The sequence below is a fragment of the Diaporthe citri genome, assembly GCF_014595645.1.
Source record: "Diaporthe citri strain NFHF-8-4 chromosome Unknown scaffold_19, whole genome shotgun sequence".
Classification (NCBI taxonomy): Eukaryota; Fungi; Ascomycota; class Sordariomycetes; order Diaporthales; family Diaporthaceae; genus Diaporthe; species Diaporthe citri.
Genome location: NW_025064864.1, coordinates 34684 through 58304, shown reverse-complemented (window position 1 = coordinate 58304; position 23621 = coordinate 34684). Strand labels below are relative to the sequence as shown.

Sequence of the window (23621 nt, the reverse complement as noted above, 5' to 3'; positions counted from 1 at the left end):
CCCCCCCCCCCAACTGCGCACGTACCCATGCTCATCACCCTGCTGAAGTCCATAATTAGCTGAAAGAATTGACATATAATTCCTAAGCTTCCAATAAACTGTCTCATGCGAGACACGTTCCGTTTCCTGGTTCACACTCACGCTTTCCTCACACAGCATCAAGATGCCGCCCAGCTGCAGGTCAAACATGCACTCGCAAACAGAGCGTCAGAGTAACACGCAGCCAAACAAGAGCGGTTGCCGACGGTTCCACACATGTTTTCTGTCTGCTGATCAAAAGCACAATGTGTCACGAGAGCAGGCGGCAGATGGTGTGATCTTTGGACCAAATTTGACCTAAACCGCACGAGAATTGGCATTTTCTGTTGCATTCCAACTTCGTCCCATCCACTTCACTTCATCTTGCCATGGAGTCTCGACACAGCGACACTTTTGGGCCAGTCAGCTTGGATGGAAGGATGTATGTGTCCACTGACCAGGTTCAACAGAATCGAATTTCTCAGAATCTCGAGGGAAGTTCCCGCAACGAGGAATATTTCGATCCGGCGAAACACCGAGACTGGGGCTATCGGAAGCTTCCGCGGAATCGGAACCAAGCTCGCTCCCAGAGTCCGCCCCGGACGGACGGTGTCATGGATGCTGAGACAGGCGCTGATGGCATGATTCCGATGCAAGAGGAGCGCTCAAGGGCGTTTAGCCAGTGCGATGCGGGGACACAGACCGTCCCGGGCGGTGAGGAAAAGACCTTCTGGGTAAATCGAAGACTTGATCTTGCTTTGATACCATGCATGTGGGTAAGTAGCAACTCGGATGGGAGCATCTGCGGCTCCCCGCTTGACAGATTGATGTCCGAATTGGCTGATCCAAGTCTTGAAGTTCGTGTTCGGTACCACCTTTGATGGCTTCCACGAGGGCTCCTCGCACACTATAATCCGGGGATGTGTCACAAACGCCGCGGCTTTAGTCGTTCAGGTTGTGAACTACAAGGCCTTGTTCAGTATTCGCCTTGGACGCTACCTTGGCATAGCTGTCCTGGTCCAAGGCAAGTTCTATAGTACCACCAAGATACCTAGGCCTCAGTCCTCTTCTTTTGAAGCTTTTACCATGTCTGACATCGTTCGCCTTTTGGCAGGTATCGCCGGACTCGTGTCGAGCGTGGTTCTTCTCATGGACCCAGGGGCAAATGATTTCGGCGGTGACATTGTTCTCCAACTATTGCTTGCAGCATCCCGCGCTGTAATTGGACCCTGCTTCGTTTTGCTCACTGCCGCATGGTATGCCAACACAAATGGCGGCAGCATCGCGCGACTGCTGCTCTGGGCATCCGGTTACCCAGTTCTGTTCGAAACAGTTCATTATAGCACCAGCTTTGCGGACTCATCCTCCAGGGTATATTACGCTATGTACTGCGGCTTTGCAACGGTCTGCATCCTGTTGTCCGTCTACGTCTTCGCCTGTGTTGATATGCCAGGCGCGACCATGTGGCTGGACATTGCCCGCCGAAAGGGTCGACTTCAAGGCCATGAGAGGTGTCAACAGCTTCGCAGCTCACCACAGGTATGCCTATGCCGCAATTGAAATCTGTTTCATTGTAAACTGGGGCTGATCATGCGCAGTTAGCAAAACTAGTTGCAGAGCCCACGGCTTGGTTTGCTTTTGGGGCCAGCTTCTTCTGTGCAGCCAGCGGCCCTATAGATGGCGAAGTGTTGCAAATGTTCTACAAATTGTCTTTATCTGCACAAGCTGAGGCGGACTTTCTCGTTCTACTCCCTTTGGCGGCTTTTGGCTACCTAGTAGTAAAATATCCGATTACCCGTGGTACGTCTTCGTCCGCCCTCGGCATTTCCTAGCTATCTACCGCACCTCCTCCCTGAAGACAACCGTTCAAAAATTGTGCTCTAGGTCTTGAGAATTCCTTCTGACTCCTTCTTTGTTACATAGTTCCTATTCTTGCCCTGACTGCTGGTCTTGCATTTGCCGGCCACATGCTTCTTGTGAAATATTTCGAAGCTGAAACTGTAGATGATGATTCAAGATTCAGACTGGACGCTGGGGCATTGTTCCTGCGGAATATGATGTTTTACTGGCAATACCGTAAGTAATGGTCTACCTCACCTGTGTCTAATACGCTAGTTGGCCCCTTCTCGCAACACGGATACCATTCTGCCGCTCGCTCCTTTCCGGCTCAGAAACTAACAGATCCATGGCAAGTCCTCTGGGCCATCCTTCTGCTCAGAAGCTCGAGACCCGATACTGCCGACTCTCAAAACCTAGTAGCTAATATCGTTGTCGCATTCGCGGCAACTGCACTGTGCCGCTTGTTAGGATACGGCGCACTCCACGGCCTGACCGACGTGGCCAACGACTGGGCTTTTCACAGTACTGTGTGGGAGGGGCCGACGAAGATATTCATGTCCATAATGTTCGGTCTGCAGATTTTGGTGCTGTTGGGATGGTTTTTCTGCCTTGACTGGCAGCGACAAAGGAGAAGAGAAGGGCAGTCCACCTCAGCCCGCCCAGACATCACAGCAGAGCTCGAGTGTTAGGTCACCATCCTTCCATGATTGCGAGCTCGGGCTGTCGTGGCACATAGTGGAACTGGACATCCATAATGAGACCGTGATCTTCAACATGAGGACTTTTCAAGACTGAAACTACCGAGTGTATAACAATCGGCGATTCAGAAAGAGATGATTCATTTCGCAGACAGTTGGGAGTAGTAGAGATACCAGAATCCATGTGCAATCACGTGGACCTGATTATAAGTGGCGCTGGATATTGAAATACCGATTATATCTCGGCCAGGAGCTCACGATTCGTGGTTCATTGCCGTCTCACGACGCCGGCGACATGCTATCTTGATTCTCTACAATCAATAAATTAAGCTCAGCGGTCATCCCCCCCCCCTCCCCAACTCCTGTGTGTTTCATTGCACGCGTCTAAAGTGTCTGAAGTACGGGTCGAGCCCGTTTGACAATATTCGCCGCCAGCTCACTAAGCGACGAACTTCCAATCAAGTCGAAAATGTTGATCTCAACGCGAGCATTGGGCACAAGCCAGTTTGTCAACTCAACAGCTACCAATGAGTCCACGCCGTAGTGAGAAAGAGGCCGACCCGGGTCAATATCCGTCTCCGGAAGAACAAACATGTCCGATATCTTTGCAATCAATGCGCCTTGCACGGCATTCGCAGCTTCGTCCAGTGATGTTGCACGGGAGATTTCTTCGTGGAGGCTCACGCGCCCATGTCCAGGTCGGGCCCCGGCGCTACTCGTCCCACGGCTCCCACGGCTCGAAGATGCGCCCCCCTGCAGCATAGACAAGCGTGGATCATTCCCAGTGATCCCAGCGCTTGAAATCCCCGCAGCTATCTGTGATGTACGCGGCGGCCGGCGAGGGTTGCGTATGGCGTAATCGACCAGGCCCAAGACCTCGGACTCGCTCAGCGGGCGGTGGCCGCGGTCTCGCATGCCCTCTTCCTGCGTTTCAGCAACGAAGCCGACCGATTTCACGGGACCGAGGTCGATGGCTACGCATGGCAGGCCCCTCGCGCCTCGACGACGTGCCACTGCGTCCAGGTATGTGTTCCCGGCTGCGTAGTTGGCCTGTGATGGATAGCCGAGGACACCGGAGCGGGAAGAAAGGAGAATGAAGAAGTCCAGGTCGTGGCCTAATAGCTCTTCGATGTTCTTGGTACCGCTGACCTTTGGGTTCAGGGCGTGGTTCCACTGAGAGAAGCTCATGCGCTCCAGAATGGAATCCTGTTAGATATGGGTTATCAGTTAGCAACATCCATGATTAGATACAACGATGTCTTTCGAGTGCAAGGGAGACCTACGTCGAGCACCATACCACCCTGGACCACACCTCGTATATCTGGCATTCCCGACGCACGGCAGCCATCTATGGCCGCCTTCAGGGATTGAAGGTCCCCAACATCGCAGTTCTTGACCATTATTCTGGCCCCGTCGATGGCCAGCTCCTCTATAAAGGTTGAACTTTCTGACCGTGACGCCGCGTTTCTAGAAACCAGCAGGAGGTTGCGGGCCCCGCGGGATATGAACCACCTCGCAATAGACTGCCCAATGCCACTAAGGCCACCGACAATCATGTACGAAACATCCGGACGAAGTTGGCAGAGTTTTAGTGGCTCTATTACCTGCATGGTTGTAAGACTCAAGATACTCGTTGATGGCGAGCACATAATGAAGACGAGTAGACTCACTTTGACGAGTTGATCTGGCCCTGGGACAAGGACTATTTTGCCAATATGGTTTCCGGCTTGCATTGTCCGGAATGCTCGTGCGGCCTCGGCCAACGGGACTGCTGACACTGGGGTAAGGTTGCTGATAGCACCACTGCCTAGCAAAGACAATAGCTTCTGGAGGATCCGTTGGACAAGGTGTCCCTTGTTGTCTGCCAGCTGGATGATGTCGACGTGCATGAAAGAAAGAGCTCTCCGAAATGGCTCCATCTCTAGCGACTTGTTCAGATGTACGTCCTTTTTTCCGATCTCCAGGAATCGCCCAAGGGGGGCGACCAAGTTCCAGCTTTCATTCAGCAGGTTACCAGCCAGAGAAATGATGACTGCATCAACCCCTCGCCCTGCCGTGGCGCTTCGTATCTCCTGAGGGAAGAGGTCGTCCCGACTCGAAAAGATGTGGTCTGGTGGAATAGAAAATTGGCTCTTCAAGAAGTCACGCTTCTCCTGGGTCCCAGCAGTGACGAAAATCTCGATTCCCTTCCACTGAGCCAGGATGATGCACGCCTGACCCACGCCCCCAGAAGCAGCGTGAATGAGCAGAGTGTCGCCGTCCTCACACCTGGCGGCCTCGAACAGAGAGTAGTATGCCGTCACGAAGGCGGTGACGAACGACGCAGCTGTCTCGAAGGTCATCGATGGCGGTATGCGTGCTACAGATGTCCACGGCACCCGCACGGTGTTGGCAAAATGTCCGTGTGCAGTCAGCGCGCAGACTCGGTCCCCAACTCGCAGGCCATGCGTGGTCTTAAGTTGAGAAGAATGCGGCCCGACTTGTGTCACGACTCCTGCGCACTCGACGCCGATTTCTTGCCTTTCTTCTTTGAGCATTCCCATGGCCGCCATCACGTCGTGGAAGTTGAGGCCGAAGGCACGCGGCTTGATCTCAACGTAGTCCTCAGGTAGAGGAAGACCTGCATCAGGGTCTTCTCTGAAGACAATACTATCCAGAAGACCTGGTGTATCCACGTGCATGCGTAATTTGAGATTGGGCTGTTCAAAAGGTTGTGCCTCTGGGCTTCTCTCCTCAAGACCATCCAGGAGGGCTTCGTTCTCTTTGTCATCGACGCAGATTCGGGGCACGAATATCTCTGATTTGCGGACGGCGTATTCTGTGTCCACGCCCGTGACATCCTGCGCCCAGTCCATTGTCCTCTGGAATACTCGTACGATGGCTGAGTGGCCGGATGAACTCCATGGTGCATCTGAACTGTCGAGGTCGAGAGATATGTACCTCTTGCTGGTATTTTCGAGGCGTGCAGTGCGAAGCAGACCAGTATGGGTGGCGTTTTCCGGGATCTCGCAGTTGATGGCGGAGCCCGATGTGACCCCATAGCAACCCTTTGCATTGCGTGATGATTCTAATGACGGCAGTAAAACTTGTCTCATCGAACTGTAGTGATGGGCCGTCGATACCAGAAAGCAATACGCAGGTCTTGCCCTCGGGTGCGACTTCAGAGAGATTCTCCACGACCAATGAAATACCCAGCTCATTTGAAAATTTCTGTGCGAGCTCATGAGTCCATATGGAAGGTGGTGGTGTGCCGTGGTACAATAGCGTTGCCGAGTTCCGCAAATTGGGTTGTGGGCATGTGGCTACGGAGGACATGATGCAGCTCAGCGATTGATGTTCTTCATCCTCACAATCCCAAATATGAGCCTCTGATCCGGTAAAACCTGAAATTTTCAAACAGATGTCCCACGCATCTGGTGACATATTGGGGCTGTTGCTTCTCTCTGGCTCTTCGCTTAGCCACCACCCGTGCAATGTGCCAAAGATGAGTTGCACTTCAGCGGTGTCTCTGGTTGTCTCCACCAGGATTAGCTTTCCATCATCTTTGAGGAGCCTCTTGACGTGGCCCATGGTCGTCTTCATGCACTTCGTCGCGTGTAAGACCTGGGCTGCAATGACGATGTCGTACGATGCCTCCTGAAACCCTTGATCGGCGGGGTCCTTCTCAATGTCAAGTTTCAGGTACGAGATTCTGTCTTCTCAGTCCCCAAGTTTCTCTCGCGCTGTCTGGAGGAACCCTTTGGAAATGTCTGTGAAGTCGTAATGCTCAAACAGCGGCACGCTACCATTTTCGCCAGCGAGAGCCTGCAGAACACGCACAGTGCATCCCCCTGTCCCTGCGCCAATCTCGAGTATGCGTACCCGAGGCTTCTCCTCTGCGATAGCGCGAACCAGAGTGGCGGCATTCCCAGCCGATCGCTTGAAGTGCACATAATTCTGGTAGAAGTCGTACAGGAGCTGGTCCCGCATCATGAGCTCGAGCGGCGCGGCTTCCCTGCGCATGATTCGGACCAGGTCCTTTCCGATCCTGACGGAGAGTGCACCGCCGACGATGGCCCTTTCCACCTTGTCTATATGCATCTGCTTGACCCCTGGCGAGCTCGACGCCCATTTTGAGCTCCGAGGCGCCAGCTCGTTGGTTGCGGCCTGCTGCTCCAGTAGTAGCATCCATGCGTGTAACTTTTGGTGGTGCCATTCCAGGTTCGAGATATCATGAGCAGTAAGCTGTTTCAGAGCATCCGAGATCAGGTAGAATGTTGAGCGTACGAGGTCTTTGCCAATGGTCTTCTCGTCGTCGGGGGCGTCAGCTCGCAGGGAATCCACCAAAGCTTTGGAATCATTGAGGATGAAACTCCGCTTCCAGTCGGTGACGAGGCACGTTTGTTCCCTGCTTGAACTTTGCTCGGTCATATGCCCAAGGCTCTGGAAGTGCATGTCTTCAATTTCGATCACAGGGGTTCCTGAATGGGTCGAGTGAACAACGGCGGAAACATTGAAACCTTGCTTGTTGTGCTGGAGTAAAACAGCATTAGTCTCAAGCCGGCTTCCAGGGTCGTGACTGATGACCGAAGAGATGTACAAGCCCTTTATCGATCTCGGTACCGCTGCACCGACAGTTTTTTGACCGTCTTGCGATAAGCATGGATATGCCGCTTGAAACACCGAATCTAAAGTAGTCGGGTGTATGACAGGGGAGTCACGGCGGTCTTCCGCGGTTGCAGGTGTTGACTTAGCAACGACGAGCTTTGTAAGCGCACTGCCCTCGCTTTGGAGAATTTCGCCCTCAATATTCCGGAAGGCCAGGGAGTCAAATAACTCGTTAGGTTTCAACCTCTTCTTGTAGCTGTTAGCGTCGAGCCGAGTCCCCATTTTGTCTGCGGTGGATCTCAATGCGAAGTGGTTTGCTGGCCGATTTGTCCTCACAACGGATATCAGACCAGACGCGATTGAATCCCATGGGCTTTCTTTGTCTGGGGCGGAGCAGATTCTGAATCGATGGCAGTCGGGCATGAGTGATCGTTCGTCCACAGGCTCCAGGGACAGCTGTACTTCCACGCCCTCGGCATTGTCAGGTACGATGAGTGCCTTCAGTATTTCCACTTCATGGAGCAGGTATCCAGTAATAATGTTTCCCTGGGAGTCATATAGTTGACGTATTGCCTCGACAGCCATGGCAATATATCCGGAACCTGGGTACACAATCTTGGATTGGACAACGTGATCTCGCATCCAAGGCAACTCAGTGGTGCGTAGAACTAGCCGCCAGATGGGTGATCCGTCGCTTATGCCCGGGAGTGTGACTCCGAGCAATTCATGGGGGGCATGCTTCCGGAATCGATGCTCCCTGCTTATCCTTGATTCTACCCAGAATCTGGTCGCGTGATTCCAGGGGTACGAAGGTAGGTCTGGAATTGTCATCAGGTCGCTCGGCCCGGTTGGAAAGTTGATGCGGGACATATCAACGGGATATCCATATTGAAGCAGCTTCCCTGCGAGTGTCTGCGCTGTGTTGACTGCATCCCTTCCCCTGTGAAGACAAGATTCGTAGATAACGCTCAAGTTCTTCATGTTTGGTCCATTCAGTAATTGGCGTATAGGGCCGGCGAGTGTACTGTGAGCACCGACCTCCACTATGAAGTCGAGATTTTCGGTAAGTAGCATGTTGCTAAAAGACTGGGTGAAGTGAACGGGAACAAGCATGTTCTCCACCCAGTGCCCCGGGCCGAGCAGGCTCGCATCCTGGATCTGACTTCCACTTGTTGGAGAATAGAACTTAACGGAGTCAGAGAAGGATCGCTGGCCAATGTTCATGTTCTTGACTAGTAGACTGCCGTAACTTTCAGCCAGCGGAACCATATGATGGGAATGGAAGGCGGCCTGGACTTTGAGCTTTCGAGCAAAGATTCCTCTGGAATTGAACTTCTGTTCGAGAACCTCTATCGCCGCCATATCGCCCGACAAAGTGACACTTGAAGGGCTATTGAAGCATGCAATAACCACTTTTCCCGAGGGCGTGTCTGCAAGGTCATCCAGGTATGGTTTGATTTCATCTGGGCCCATGCCGACAGCCATCATGCTCCCTGGACATTTGTTGCTGGCAATGTGACCTGAATTGAGCAGTCCACGGAAGAAGGTTATGGCCATGGCTTCCTCGAGTGACACTGCTCCAGCAGTAAATGCGGCGGCTACCTCGCCGGTAGAGTGGCCAGTTACTGCCGCGGGCCTGACGCCCCATTCTTCGAGCAGGCAAACAAGTCCGATTTGAACGGCGCATGTGAGCGGCATGCTGAACTGCACTTGATCTACTCGGGACTGGCTTTCATCCCGTCTCAATTCATCTACAATTCAGATGTCAAGTCAGCTTTTTACAGTCATCCAGTCGTTAAATGATGCTACTAACCAATCAACGACCATTCGCCGCCAAAGGACCTGACAGCTTCTTGACACTTTCTGAGTGTGGCCAGGTATGTCGGGTAAAGTTCCATCAGTTCTCTGCCCATGGCAAACCATTGCGCACCTTGCCCATTCAAAACGAACCCCAGCTTCGGTAGTAGGCTGAGAGCTTGCACCGGCCGCAGATCGTTATCGGACAGGGATGTCATCAGAGTTTCCAGTGATGTTGACGGGACGGCCAGACTCCAATGAAACCTTGAGCGGCGCTGACCGAGCGTGAAAGCCAAGTTGTTAAGAGAGGCATGTCGGTTCAGCTCCAAGTGTCCGCGAAGGTCCGATGCCATTTTGAGAACGGTCTTCTCATCTCGAGCGCTTAGGAAGAACAGCTTTGACGCTACGTACTTGCCTCTACCCAAGGCTTGAGCCCTTGTTAGCGTTTCCCGCTCTGGTGCGTTCTCCATGATGACATGTGAGTTCGTGCCCCCGTATCCAAAGTTGTTGACAGATGCTCGGCGACGATAATCTGCTGGCCATGTCCCAAGTTCCAGGGGTATCTGAGCCAACCAGAGCATGTCAGTCAGCCCAATAGGCCCACGTCACAATTTCAAGTTCATGAACCTACCTCGAGTCCTAGGTTGTGGAGGTCAATGTTCGGGTTGACTCTCTCGAAATTTAGACTCGGTGCAATTTGACCATGCTCCAGGGACTTCGCCATCTTGATGACGGCTGCCAACCCAGACGCAGCTTCAGTGTGGCCGATGTTTGTCTTGACCGAAGCAACCAAGACAGGTTTCCCTCTGTGGTGAATGCCTTTGGGACTGAAAGCTCGACCGATGGCTTCCGCCTCTATCGGGTCGCCGGTGGTCGTTCCTGTACCGTGGGCCTCCACCGCAATGGTGTCGCGAGGATCTAGGCCCGCTTTCTCATAGCATTCTTTGATGAGGTCCTGTTGCGCGGCCCCGTTCGGTGATGTTATTGTTGCGCTTTTCCCGTCCTGATTCACGGCAGTCTCACGAATGACGTCACGGATTGGATCACCGTTCCTGATGGCATCCTCAAGCCGCTTGACAACCAAAGTCGCCACACCTTCTCCTCGCCCGTAGCCTTGGGCTCGGTGGTCGAAGGCGTAACACTTTCCTTCTGGTCCACATGACCTATTGCAGGGCGATTAGTATGATAAATATGTATACTTTAAAATGATGGGAGAGGACCGGAAATAACTGTGTCATTGTGATAGAAGTGGAAGGCTCACCCCAGACTGGAAAGGCTGGCAAACATATCTGGATTCAAATTGATGCAAGCTCCACCAATGATAGCGCAGTCTGACTCCCCTGCGCGCAGGCTCTGGCAGGCCAAGTGCAGGCCCATCAGCGACGTGGAACAGCCTGTGTCGATGGCAGTGCTGGGACCTTTCAGGTCGAAGAAGTGAGAAATCCGATTGGCGACCATGGCGGCATAATTCCCTGTCACAAACCCACGGGGAATACTGATCGGGTCTGACAGCAGCCGATCATGGTAGTCCTTGGTGAATGTTCCAGCGAAGACGGAGGTCTTGGACCCCGCGATATCTTCGATAGGGATGCCAGCTGTAAAACCCGACCGATTATCAGCGTATGATTCGCGTCGAGATATCAAACAAAGAGTCTCCAACGTACCACTTTCAAGCGATTCGAACGTCAGCTCGAGTAACATTCGGATCTGTGGATCCATTGCCTGGTACCGTATGTCAGGCATGGAACAGTCTCCGGCCAAAATATTTATGAACGACTTACCGCAGCTACCTCACCAGAAAAGTTGAAGAACGAGGTATCAAAAAGGGCTATATCCTCTTCCAGGAAATATCCTCCTCGGATGTGTGTCTAGTCGAATATTGATATCAGACTTTCGTTCGATTTCTTGTCTCTCCTTTTCACTCAGATCTCGTCACTTACGCTTCCAACCCTGTCAGCTTGGTCGTGGTGGAAAGCTGGCATATTGAACCTCGACTCTGGAATTGTAGACCAGGCACTTCGACCATTCGAAACGAATTCCCAGAGTTTCTCTGAGCTGCTGACCCCACCAGCGAAGCGACAAGCCATGCCAACGATGGCCAGGGGCATGGTGGACGTTTCCGACCTGTTCCCATCGCTTCTACCTGGGTCCTTGAGCAAGCCATTAGTGCTCCATGATCCGTGAGCTGCCATGATTTCAAGACTTGGAAAAGTTGGACACAAAACTCCCGATCTTCTGTTGTCGTCACGCAGGAATTGAGCGAGTGGGAATACTTAGAATCGCTCCCACAAAGTGCAGTTCGCTAAGGGAAGAGCGATACAGTGCAATTGCAACGGCCGTTTCATTTTCTCCGGTGACCGTACATTAAGATTCGCTTTGAGACTGCCACCTCAACCTACTCGGAGACACGGTGGGTTGAGCATCCCAGCAAATGAGGCTTGACCGCAGTATTCTCCGTCTTTTCGGAGTCAAATGGCCGAGCCTGGTATTTTCCATTTACAGGAAATTCCGAGGGCTTCCCGTCATGGTCTGAGACCTAACTATCAAGGATTCGAAGTGCTCCTGGACTGATGTCGTGGAACGTAGATCCGTTGCACTCGCAAATCTCCCGGGAAAGTAGACTCCGAGTACATCATTACGCTTCTACGGTGCTTAAGATTTTGGTGAGACACGATATCTCAGTTTTACTGCTCGTCAAGCATGTACTTGGTGTCGCAAGTTTCATAGCTTGGCACCGGAGTTGCTGAGGTCCAAACCGAGGAACTCAAAGCACACCCATAGCTAGGAAGCCCATGGGATAGACTTATTCTTCCCAGTTTGGAAACACTTATATAGAACTAGAATGGTCCATCTTAGAGCTGACGGGAAAGGCAGAACATAAAATTGACCCAGCAGCAGCAAGCAGCGACCAACTTCCCGTAGTTGCAGATCGGCCCGATGGATCGACATTCGTCGAAGGTGACTGCCAATGATGCGCTCATGGCACTGCTATGGCGTTGCATTATCCGGTCCCGGCCGGAAGCAGCTGGACCATCCAGCCACGCATACGCCGCTGATTCGATTTCCCCGTTGGACACAACGCTCGACGGCCGGGCGCTGATCGGCGATCCGCTACCGTGGAGCTAGATGGGAACAGTCGTATTCATCGCCACGACATCAATGCCAGTCGGTGAGCTGATCAGCGATGCGACCAGCCTACCTACCATAGCGAGGACAATTCGACAGTCTCTGTCCTCCATCGACCGGAAACAGGCTCTGCAGGCTTTTGGTCTCGCCGCCGGTCTTCGCGACTACGAGGGGAGCCTCCGGTACCCTTTTGCCACGTTTGACGGAGCAGAGGTCTGTATCACCAGCTGGGTCGGATTAAGTGCCTTTGACATCAGCTTCGGTGACAAGCTCTTCTCCGGACATGGACGGCCGGATCTCATCCGGCCGCCGACACGGGAGTTTGATGCGATATGTAGGAGGTGCGTGGTGTTGCCGATGCAGGCATCAGGGGGCTTCGAGGTACTTATCTCATTGATTAAAGAAGAGATGGAAGTACTGGAGACAGACGCAGAATTCACGGAGTATTTCAAGGTAGTCGGCAATTAGATGTGCTGGCGGGGTACTCAAGCTCTTTGCAGGAGACTTCGTCGGCAGGTAAAATGCGTCTATTGAAAGAAATTTGATTTTCACCTCACCAATAGACACCGAGAATACCAATCTTCTTCACTTTCAACCACACCTCACGGGATGCCAAAGCCATGGGCTAGACACTTCTGCAGGAATCCGTCAGGGTCGTACTTGTCCCGAATCTGAGTGAGTCGAGCCAAGCTCTTGCCTCCGCCATACGTTTCGAAGGGTCGTTGAGTCGGACTGGCGTCATTCAGGTAGATGAAATCGTGACTTAACCCCAGCTTGGTAGTTTCTTCAATGATGATTGACCCAGCCTTTTCGACGAAAGAATTGACTGTCTCATCGTCAGCGGCGTTGTCCCAAGTACACGCTATCAATCCGACTGAACAATTTTTTGTCAGTTTCACTTTGTCAAGACTGAACCCTCAGCGGCTCATGAATTATTTTCATTGCAAGCTCCCTGAGGATTTGATAATTAGTGTGGTCTACTTACCAATAAATGTTCCGGAATCCGGGTCAAGACCAATCACATTCCCACCACTTCGTTGAGAGGCAACAAGCCAATCCCTTGAAATCGGCTGATATGTCAATGCAGCGACAGCCCCGGACACATTCGCAAGTTCCGCAAATGCCAACTCGACGACAGTCTCATTGGCGATCTGTATTGCGCGAGGGTCAGCTCGGACGCGCCATTTCCCGGTGCCACCGACACGATGGCGCTCGTGGCGACGTTTGGGTCGTCGACCCCGCCCCCGGGGATCATGTATGAATCGAGGGCTGAGAAGAACTGCGTCTGAGCCGACGCATTGTTGCCGTCCCAGATGGTTCCACCAAAGTAGGCGGATGTCATGGCGAAAGTCTCGAGATCGAAACGGGTCACGGTGCCAAAATTGTTGTGGCCGCCGCGAAGCGCCCAAAACAAGTCAGCATACTCGCCGTCAGCTGTTGCCTCCACGATGCTGCCGTCGGCGAGGACCACTTCGTATGCTATGACTGTGTCGCAGCCCCAGCCATGGGTGCTGCTGAAGCAGCTGATCCCACCGCCGACGAGGTAGCCGCCAACACCGACAGTTGGATAACGGCCGCCGTTGACAGCCAGGCCATACTGTGCTAGCCAGTGGTAGACATCCCGCCAGACCTGACCAGGTCCAATACTGGCGATTTCTTGGCCCTGCTTGAACTCTCGTGCGTTGAGCCTGGATAGACTCACCATGACTCCAGGCTGGACGGACTGCACGCCAGGGACGGGCATGTGCCCCCCTGAGAGGACTGAGAAGTGAGACGCGGACTCTCTGATAATTCTCATAGCCTTGCTGGTGTCTGCCGCAGATGAAGGCTCGAACACGCAATCTGGCGACAAGATGCAGGTGTCGGAATATATTGCTATACGCACCATCAGATTTACTGCCCATGGAAGACAAGAGTCGTAAGTGAACTGGAACCAACCGGTAGAGGCATTCTGATAATCAGCTCCGCCTGGCAAGAGGACACTGCCGGGAAATTCTGATGTGAGTCTCCCACAGGCTAAATTCGCAGGATTAACATTTGTCCTGGGCTGAAGACTTGATGCTAAATCTGCAAGGTGAGCCAGAAAGCCTAACGCAACGATAGGAGGTCTCTTCGCAGTAGCTGAAGTTGTCTGGAGTCCACTGAAAGGGGGATTCAGGGCCTGCAATAAATTTTCCCGTCCTCTAGAAAAGTGACCTTTCTCTCTTGATATACTTACACTAATGAGCTAATTTCCAGAGATGTCCAACTCCCTCGTGCCAGCCCATTGCTAGCAGCAGGCTATGCACCTTTCAGCCGCCAATAGTACACTCAAGCCGCAAAGCTTGATTACGGAGCTCCGGGATTAATGGAAAATCCTTGAAAGGTGATCGTGTAGTCCAACTGTTGAGTCCGATCCCTCAGGATTTGAGGCGTCGTCGGACGAGGAGGCCCCTCATGTGTATGTCAGCTGCCCTGACCTGAATGCAGGAATCCGTCCGTGGCTGACAATTTAGTCAAGTTCGTGCTGGTCCCTGGTGGAAAGTCGCAGAATCGTGCAGGCGTTCTAGACGGTCCCTTACCTAGAGTGGTGAAAAGGAGGAAAAAGAGGATGAGGCCTCTGGTCGAGCAAGCTAGTGAGGGATCACGTCAGAGCCGGCGATCTAAAAGCCTCATTTCGTCACACTGCAAGGTCGGATGGAGTGAGGAACGGATCTTCTGCCATCCCCTTACCAAAAGGCCTAGGTACTGTCGTTGTATCTGGGTACGGAATACAGCACACTACCTCAACCCGCGATCCGATCTGCCCCTCCTCAGGTAGCCGGTACACTCCCCAGAACCCAAGTCCACTGATTGTACTCATACCCGGTGACGGCGATTCAAAGGTCAGCAGAATGATAAGACCCTCACAAGATCTGGGCGACGCCGGTTTCCAACATCATGGGCTTAGTCACGTACTTTCATTACGTTTCAAGGCTTCAGGGGACGTTTCTCGTCGTAATGGATTGATCCATACCTAGATAGTTGATTTGCTTCAAGCGACGGCAATCTGAGCACTTTGAGTACATCCCGCCAGAACCGATGCACTCAGGAGACGAAGAATACAAATTAAGAAAGATACAACGGAATCAAAGAGAACTCCATCTTGATGTCAGGAATAGCACCAAATTCCAACGTTCCCTTACCACCAAGGTTGGTCGGTCTGGCGAACAGTGTTTGTTCCGCAGTGGATCTCGCCTCCGAGAATGTGGTGTGTGTCCCAATCATCCATAAATGTGACATCCAACCCTGCCTTTGCATAGACAGAGATGGCCGCCTCCTCAAAGACATCCTTACCATCCACCAACGGTCCCCACGGCTTCGGCGACAGGTAATCTATCTCGCTGAGCACGACGCCGTTGATCATCCCGGGATAGTACGCGCCGACCTTGAGAGGCTCTGAAGCTGTACTACTACCTTCGGTGTCATTTGAAAAGACGGCTGGCAGGTGATAGATCTCCTCGTCTGTGACACCGATGGCCTCTTTGGGGACCGCGATGTTCGCCGAGATGCGGCGCGCACACGCCGCGTTGACGTTGAGCATGGCCTCGTCGGCGAGCAGTTCGTCGACGGACAACTGCGGAACCGTGTACGTGGTGTTACCAGAGTCGTTATCGCCACCGCTGTTGAGATCATCCGTGATGGAATCGATTTTCAACAGCGTCAGCGGCTGGACCGCGCCCAGGTCGCTGGTCCGTGAGAACGCCTTCGTGGAGCCCAGACCCTTCCTTTGCACGCCCCGCAGGAGTTCGAGGCCGGCCACTGGGTCGGTTATCACGATGGCCCAGCCGCGGGTTGTGTTGGCTGGCACGAACTGTACGAACTCGTCCACGTGGCCAACTTTGAGCCAACCCGTATCCAAGATAAGGGGGCGCTGTATTTCCTGCGCTTTCATGTACTCGAGGTCATGGTGAGTTTTGTTCCCGCAAGATCCCATAATGATCCGGCCGGCCGGGTATTTTGTGCCGTTGTGCTCATACGGAGGGATCGTTTCGAAGTTCCCCATGGAGCTGATCCCACCAGAAGGACTACCGGGCTGGTGCACAGCGCCCACTCCGGTGCCCCGAAGGTATGTGAAGACTTGTTTTCCAGCGTCACGTCGGTCCTGGCCGGAACGGATCATGATTCGCATCGATATCGTCCCGTTCGGTCCTGGCATGCTGGTGTATCCTGGCTCTACAAACTCCTGGGCCCATTTGTCGCTACTGTGGTTGAACACGAAAACAGGCTTCGCGATGCCCTTGGATGCCACGACGCGGGACAGCTCTTCAACGAAGTTTTCCTGCAAGTCTGGCATCCAAATGCTTTCAGATACCGTCAAGACCTGGTCTACACGCTGGAGATGGTTGTGAGACAGGACAGGGGCAACTCGGAGCATCACTTTGTCGGTTGAGTTGGTAGTACCGTCTGTGACGGAGAACGTGACCGTGGTGCGACCGTCCCAGCCTCCTGGCCGGCGTGTGTCCCGAGCGTCGATACCCAGCTTCAGACCAGCCTTGAGCTGGCCGGACGTGAAGGTAGTGTTCGCACGAACAAAGTTCTACCTGTTTGCCTCGTCGCGTCTGAAGATGCGCACGTATTTGCTCGATAAAGGGTTGGCGGAAACAATGCCAACAGCATAATCATCCAAGTCGGGAATCGGGAGGGTTTGGATGGGAGCAAGGTACTCGGCCTGCCGCAGGATGTCATCGGAGGCATCGTTGCAGGCTTCTAGCGCCTCATTGCTCAGGTCTCGGTCCAGGCATCCTTTCCATTGACATCGGTGTCACTGGTGACGTCCACAACACCGTCGCGGTTTGTATCAGCCCTGATGTCGGCTTTGAAGCCCAAGCACACGGGCGAGAGAAGAGCTAGATCATGATGAGCGTTGATGACAATACAAAGGGGCTCTCTGCGACATACCAAACATAGCAAGATCGATCCGGTGTTGCATGGTCTTGGTCTGTATGAACGAATGTTGTTGTATTTATACAGACTAGAAAAGAGTAGGCCCAGACTGGTAGTGTGTTGCCTTGAAGTCTGGGTTGCAAAAGGTCCAGAACGTTGGCCAATGTTTGAATAATAATTGTCGGGGAGTCAGTCCTGGTCAGCGGCTGTCGCATAGTGCAGTCAGATTATGATATTCGGGAGCCTCACACATTCCGCTCCTTCTTCACAAGCTGCTCTTTCCATTCACCCAGAGCTCCTTCTCATTTGAGCCGTTCAAACCCCCCTTGAGCGGCTTATTTTCTGAGCAGCTTATCAACAGCTCTTTCCCTGTGAGTGAGTGGAGCATATGCGGTTTGGGAAGAGGTATATACCGCTTGTGAGAGGCTTATGACAACAAGCATCTGACGGTACTGCGCAATCTTTTCAGATGCCCAGAGGGTACTGCAGTCGACGGGCCAATAATCCGTTACGGGGCGGACACGATGATATTAAACGGGCTATGAGAAGAGAGGTGTCATGTGCCTTGGTCCTATCGTGTCTCTAGACGAGCAAACTCGAACGAGCAGAAGTGTTCACATGCTATTTTCAGATTCTCACGAGCCCAGTTTCTTTGCCTCACTTCAAGTTCTAGCTATGACGCCAGCCCAAACCTTAAACCCTGCATCAAATACGACCATTACTTCGTAGAGCATTCAGTGAATCGAACGTTGATCGGAGCTTTCTTCCACATGATATAAAAACGAGACGCAGCCTCCCAGTCGAGACTCTGGTCCACAAGTTCCCAGTCATACTGGAAGACCAACTTGGCCAGGCACAAGTTCATCTCCATCCAAGCAAAGCTAATTGAGACATTTAGTGCTATTCGAAGGCACGAAATCGGGTTGGGTTCTTACTTTCTGCCCAGGCATGCTCGGTATCCGAGTGAAAAGGGCTGGCTGGCCTCTTTCGTATCGGTGCAATCCGGATCGAGCCACCGCTCCGGTTTGAAAGCCAGCGGGTCGTGGAAATTGGCCGGATCATGGATCACCGCCCAAGCGCTGGTGAATACCTCGGTCTGCAGCTGTCAGCTTCGAAGCTCACACCCATTGGGGCAGTCATGTCTTACCCCAGCAGGGATGTAGTTGCCGTCGATGACCACGCCGGGGGAGATGCGCGGGAAGCCCTGGGCTCCGGAGGGATGGATGCGCAAGGCCTCATGGATGACGGCTTGGAGATATGGCAGCTGTGACGCAGCGGTGGCGTCTATCTGCTCGTACGATTGAAAACGGCTTCTGACCTCAGACTTTAATGTGTCGAGAGCTGCTGGTGTCTTCAAAAGGTAGTACACGGCTGATGACAAAGAGTGTGCCGTGGTCTCACCTCCTGCGATTCTGTAGCATCGATGTTTAATCACTCATATCTGCTTGGGAGGGTAGATGTGATCTCACATAAGAGTGGACGCATGTGCTGTCAGTTGCTCCCGCGAAATCTCGCCATCTTTGACCTTGGAGACCACATTGGTTAGAAAGTCGTCGCGGGTGTTGACCGTATCGAGTCGCCTAAGTCTTCTGCGTGAGAACGTTGTGCTCTAGTTGAAGAATAGCATTTGCTTACTTCTGAACTTTGGCCCTACTGTATCCGACGTGCTTGCGACGGACACGAGCAGTTAGGGGGGCTAGGAAATATCGGGAAAGTATTGATAGTAACGGTAATCTTCGCAGGTTGTCAAGCAAGGTGACTTCAACCATATGATCCAGGATGAGTTCGAGCCAGAAATGGTGATTTTCTGCGGGACGTTTGTGATCAGACGAGTTACCGAGATACACAAAGTTTTGCTCTGGGTATTTGACGCAGGAAGTCTTGGATCTTACCATTTTCAACACAGCCAAAGCTCTCACCAAACGCCATCTCACCCAGGATATCAAACGTGACCATCTCGAACCAGCTGACAACGTTGGCCCCTCGGGGGCCGCGCTGGCTGACAGGGCCGATTTTGGAGATGAAGTCATCCCAACAGCGTTGCACAATATGCTCCTGCGCTGTGAGGGCTTTGGTGGAGAACGCAGCGGCGAGGGACTTTTTCTTTCGGGCGTGCTCGGTGGGGTTCCTCTCTGATCCAATACAAGGGACGTCGAACCCAGCCCCGAAGACTTCATAAAACTCGCTCTTGATCACGTGAGACTGCCCGGCCGGCGGGAAGCCGTAGATTGCTTGCCAGGATGTGACAGATGAGAAGGCGAGCTCGTTGGGGGAAATTCGGAGGACGGGACCTAGGGATCCAAGATGGATTGATGAGAGACGGTGGCCCTGGCATGACTCTGACATGGAAATCTCAGAAACATACCGTACATACGATGCTGCTCCTCCAACACTCTGTGCCAGCGGCCGCCCATGGTGTGCCAGAATCGCCAGAGCTGCCATCAGCATTGTATCAGTTGTACGTTTCATAACCCTTCAATGTCTGGTGGTACACCAACCAGTGAGACCCGGGCCCAGAAAGGCCCAGGGAACTTCGCCAGCGGGTGGAGGTACAGGTTGTAGAAAGAAGATACAACCACGTACGTCAATGCCTAGACTCGTGAGTCGTGTCAGCTCACTGCATCAAGGTCTCAGTCAGGCTCTGGCGGAGAGTCCAACGCACCGCTATCACCAGGCACTCTGTAACCAGCATGTTTGTGGCCATGGTGAGGATGCCGATAGGTCACGGATAGAGAGGCACTTGGTCGCCGAACACTGCAGGGTGTTCAAGCCTCTTGATAGGGGGCTCATCAATGTGAGAGAGCAGGATGCAACACCGAGGCCGAGCATTAAGGTTTCCGAGTAGCCCCTTCGCTAAGCGCTACCCCTCAACTGAGTCAACCGTGCGCATACCCGTTAGTAGAATATCGTTAGCTTCAGTTTTCTCATCTTGTTACACACAAGAACACTACTAGACTACATGGATGGCTTGGTCGACATTACAAACTGGAAAACACAGATTGTCTCAACCACATCTGCTGTGCAATTGGATATGCAGTAGATCGACCAACCACTCAACCTTCCTGTCCCAGCACCCTCGGCTATTGCTCAATTCAGTATTGACCGAATGAAACAGGCTGACTTTCGCTCATGGATCTACTGCCGAAGCCGAAGGGCTTGCTTTTCGACGCGCACATGGCACAGTGGCCCCAATTCAGATCATCGTCTCAGCCATACGTCACCACGATTGTCTGCAATGATCCAAGGTACCAGCCATAGTGAATCTGTAGTAACAGTGTTATTACATACTTGCACATTCCCATGCAGTTGGCCTTGTTGCCTCGCAGAAGAGAACTGGCAGAAGAGATCCTGTCAAGGCAAAACTATCTCTAATCTCCTCTTACTTTTCCAACCACTATCTAGAGAGAGCGCTTGCGACTAGCACACTTCTGCTGGCAATGGCGCTCGACGAGATTTTCGAAACCTGTATTGCAGCAACACTGACACATTGGAAACTGTGTGTGTTCTTGGTGTTTATTTTTGTCTGCCCTGTGACTTTTCTAGTCACCAACGTAATATCATACATCGGCTTGAATGATTCCAAAGATGGGAGAGAACCACCGCTATACCCCCATTGGATTCCATTCCTGGGCAACTGGATATCCTTCTTGCTTACCCGTAAGACCTTCGTTGAAAATGTCTCGTGAGTTCAAGATCTTTCCCCGCGACCAGGTCGCCGGTCAGTGACTGAACATAAGTGCAACAGCCGCCGATTTGGTGGCAGGACTCCAGTTACCGTCAGAATAGGTCCCGCCAAAGCATACCTGTTGACCCAGACCGAGACATATGGCCCGCTTCTCAGGGCAACGCGTTTTTGCACCAATAAGGCCTTTGCCGTGCGTATAATGAAGCAGATGTTCGGCACGCCCAACAGCGCAATACGTACGTATGTATCGAGACTCATCAAGAGAGAAAAGACAGCTGATCTAGGCGCTGCTGGCAGACATCTACCAAAATGACAAGAGTGGCATAGGTATCATTCCTCTACCAGGGTCGACAGTACCACCCCATCTCCGAGTATGGCACCAACAGCACAAGACAGCATTGCGATTCCTTCAAGGCGATGCTCTCAAAGCACATGGGCTCGTTTCATAGAATATCTCTCTGCCGAGCTCAACAAATTCACCCTCCCCGGGCCCGAGCATGCAGAATGGGTTCAGGTCGATGACTTCTACAAATGGTGGACCCATCGCCTCTTCACAGCGGCCATTACCGCGCTACGCGGCCGCACCTGGTCCGCCTGAATCCAAATTTCGTCGAGGACTTTTGGGAGTACATTGGCCACACTCCCACCATCTCCAGATTCTACCCACATTTCCTAGCCCCGCAGGCATACAGAGCGCGGCAGCGGGTGCTTGATGCTATCAAGCGGTGGCACGCGTATGCGAGAGAACACTCGGACTACCGTCAAAACGGGCCTGAGGACCCGGACTGGGACGAGTACTGGGGCAGCAAGTGTCTCAAGGTCAGACAGCAGTGGGGTCAGGATACTGGTGAGATGGACGATGATGCTCTGGCGAGCGACGACTTGGCCGTGATCACAGCGTGAGTGAACCGAAACTGCTCCCAAAACTTGTCGCCTTGGCTGATCTTCCTACCGTGACCAGGACGAGCGCGAACGCCCTGCCCGCATCCTTCTGGAATCTCATTGAGATCTACAACGACCGCAATCTCCTGGGCCGAGTCCAGCACACGTTATCAGAGACTACCGTGGCCAGCGACGGCAACACAGCCGCCGAGACCCTCCCACTCCGCTTCGACCTGGCGCACACCCTGTCCTCCCCCCTCCTGCAGTCCGTCTACGCAGAGGTCCTCCGCCAGCGTGTCTCGCTCTTCCACAACCGCGCCCCCACCGTGGGCGACTACAAGCTCGGCCCCTTCACGCTGCGCAACGGCGGCCTTGTGTGCGTGCCCACCAACATCGCGCACAACTCCGAGAAGGCCTGGGGCCCCGGCCGCACCGAGCGCCCGCTGGGTGAGTTCTGGCCGGAGCGCTTCCTCGTCCCGGCGGACGGCAAGGAGGGCGAGGGGAACCCCGACACCGCCGAGGTCCGCTTCTCGACTGAGGGCCTCGACGGCGCCTGGATCCCTTATGGTGGTGGCGCGTTGATGTGTCCCGGTCGGCATCTGGCAAAGATCAAAATGCTCGGGAGTGTTTCTGTGTTCTCCGCGTATTTCGATATGGAGGTTCTCAATGGTGCGCCATGTATGGATGATGCTTTCTTTGGGATGGGCTCACAGCCCCCTGGGGAGCCTGTTCCTGTGCGGCTGCGCAGGAAGGTTGGAGACGTTGGGGTTTCAGCTTCTGGACGGAAGAACAGGGCGCCGTCTGTGTGGTTTTTTCACGAGCAGTATCATTGATGTCTTTTCTTGGTCTATTTTCTGTACTTTTCGAATTATACGAGTTGTGTATCCTCCTTTATACAGGTTTGATTCTAGAAATAAATCACCCAACCCGACTTGCAGACAGTGGATAAGTGAGCTGATGAGATTTTATCATTCACTGGCTATGAATACGTACAAATCGCGGACTTTCACCATTCAAAACAACCTTAAAGCCACTTCTCCAGTTCGCGGTCAGTCCACTCCCACAGTCTCCTCGCAAGGTCCTCATCCTCAGTATACCGAGTAGACACCCCAGAGAGACAACCCGGAGGCTCATAGAACCCCCCGTTCCGGATCCCACCCCTCGGCGCGGCAGCACACCAAAGCTGCGTCGCGACAGCCTCCCCGGGCGGCGGCAGCCCGCCCTGTCCCAGCATGGCCGACAGCCAGATGACGGCGCGGTGGGCCGCGCCCTGGCCCGAGACGAGGTCGGTGGCGACGATGCCCGGCGTGACGCTGACCGAGGTGACGGACGGGCGGCGGCGGGCCAGCTCGCGCGCGTACAGCAGGTTGGCCAGCTTGCTCTGGCCGTAGCGGATCATGCCCCCCCATGGCCAGCATGCTCTGCGGCGTGCGCAGCTCGTCGAGGCGCACGCCGCCCGAGGGGGCGCCGCGGAGGCCGGTGCTGGTGAGCAGGACGATGCGGGCGTCTGCGTTGGGGCCGGGTGGGGAGGCGGGCGGTTGGTTGGTTCTCCTGGCCCTGTTGTTCTTCTCCATGAGGGGTAGTAGGATCTTGATGAAGAGCGCGTGGGCGAGGTGGTTCGTGCCGAACTGGACCTCGTAGCCGTCCTCGGTCAGTGCTGGGGGCTTGTTCATCACCCCGGCGTTGGCCATGAGGATGTCCAGACGTGTCTGCTCAGTGGCGATCCTGGCAGCTGCGGCCCTAACTGATGCCAGGCTGGCTTGGTCACATTGGAGAAAGGTTATCGATGTGTTGTTGGAGCCGGACTGGGTGGCCTCTTTGATGACACCTTCCGCTGCCTTGGCATTTCGGCCTGTGAAGTATATGTGGCCTGGCTGGCCTTGAGCGAAAGCCACAACACTTCGTGCTCCTAGTCCTGCAGTGCCTGCGGTCCACCAGGTCAGCGTGGAAAAAGAAAAGTGGGTTACTAGTAGTTCACTCGATTGATCCTTACCTCCGGTGACGAGAATGACCTTTCCTCGAACGTCACCCATATCCATGTTGAAATGAATTTACAACTCCTTCAGACTGTCATCAACTCCACA

The 23621-nt window shown here is 53.4% G+C and overlaps 8 protein-coding genes across 8 annotated transcripts; 3 read left to right on the top strand and 5 right to left on the bottom strand.

Annotated features, from left to right (window-relative positions):
* Positions 1 to 407: 407 nt before the first annotated feature.
* On the top strand, positions 408 to 2546 carry INS49_005595 (uncharacterized protein; the record flags this gene model as incomplete). Its single annotated transcript, XM_043166374.1, has 6 exons — positions 408 to 794; positions 877 to 1054; positions 1133 to 1557; positions 1617 to 1818; positions 1942 to 2094; positions 2212 to 2546. 6 exons carry the CDS (start codon positions 408 to 410, stop codon positions 2544 to 2546), a joined length of 1680 nt encoding a protein of 559 aa, XP_043016935.1.
* Positions 2547 to 2939: 393 nt separating this feature from the next.
* Positions 2940 to 10658, bottom strand: INS49_005594 (uncharacterized protein; the record flags this gene model as incomplete). Its single annotated transcript, XM_043166373.1, has 11 exons — positions 2940 to 3761; positions 3839 to 4159; positions 4226 to 5416; positions 6078 to 6215; positions 6417 to 7067; positions 8181 to 8893; positions 8956 to 9502; positions 9571 to 9894; positions 9963 to 10102; positions 10427 to 10534; positions 10604 to 10658. The coding sequence occupies 11 exons, from the start codon at positions 10656 to 10658 to the stop codon at positions 2940 to 2942; spliced, it is 5010 nt and encodes a 1669-aa protein (XP_043016934.1).
* Positions 10659 to 12098: 1440 nt separating this feature from the next.
* Positions 12099 to 12533, top strand: INS49_005593 (uncharacterized protein; the record flags this gene model as incomplete). The annotated part of the gene is made up of 1 exon (XM_043166372.1): positions 12099 to 12533. The coding sequence occupies one exon, from the start codon at positions 12099 to 12101 to the stop codon at positions 12531 to 12533; it is 435 nt and encodes a 144-aa protein (XP_043016933.1).
* Positions 12534 to 12667: 134 nt separating this feature from the next.
* On the bottom strand, positions 12668 to 13770 carry INS49_005592 (uncharacterized protein; the record flags this gene model as incomplete). Its single annotated transcript, XM_043166371.1, has 3 exons — positions 12668 to 12891; positions 13051 to 13216; positions 13264 to 13770. 3 exons carry the CDS (start codon positions 13768 to 13770, stop codon positions 12668 to 12670), a joined length of 897 nt encoding a protein of 298 aa, XP_043016932.1.
* Positions 13771 to 15225: 1455 nt separating this feature from the next.
* Positions 15226 to 17016, bottom strand: INS49_005591 (uncharacterized protein; the record flags this gene model as incomplete). Its single annotated transcript, XM_043166370.1, has 4 exons — positions 15226 to 16584; positions 16660 to 16793; positions 16853 to 16933; positions 16986 to 17016. The coding sequence occupies 4 exons, from the start codon at positions 17014 to 17016 to the stop codon at positions 15226 to 15228; spliced, it is 1605 nt and encodes a 534-aa protein (XP_043016931.1).
* Positions 17017 to 17688: 672 nt separating this feature from the next.
* INS49_005590 (uncharacterized protein) lies at positions 17689 to 19674 on the bottom strand (the record flags this gene model as incomplete). Its single annotated transcript, XM_043166369.1, has 7 exons — positions 17689 to 17851; positions 17906 to 18066; positions 18118 to 18374; positions 18863 to 19261; positions 19336 to 19405; positions 19469 to 19561; positions 19633 to 19674. 7 exons carry the CDS (start codon positions 19672 to 19674, stop codon positions 17689 to 17691), a joined length of 1185 nt encoding a protein of 394 aa, XP_043016930.1.
* A 1512-nt stretch (positions 19675 to 21186) lies between these two features.
* Positions 21187 to 22370, top strand: INS49_005589 (uncharacterized protein; the record flags this gene model as incomplete). Its single annotated transcript, XM_043166368.1, has 2 exons — positions 21187 to 21554; positions 21617 to 22370. The coding sequence occupies 2 exons, from the start codon at positions 21187 to 21189 to the stop codon at positions 22368 to 22370; spliced, it is 1122 nt and encodes a 373-aa protein (XP_043016929.1).
* A 191-nt stretch (positions 22371 to 22561) lies between these two features.
* Positions 22562 to 23576, bottom strand: INS49_005588 (uncharacterized protein; the record flags this gene model as incomplete). The annotated part of the gene is made up of 3 exons (XM_043166367.1): positions 22562 to 22918; positions 22989 to 23461; positions 23531 to 23576. 3 exons carry the CDS (start codon positions 23574 to 23576, stop codon positions 22562 to 22564), a joined length of 876 nt encoding a protein of 291 aa, XP_043016928.1.
* Positions 23577 to 23621: the final 45 nt, after the last annotated feature.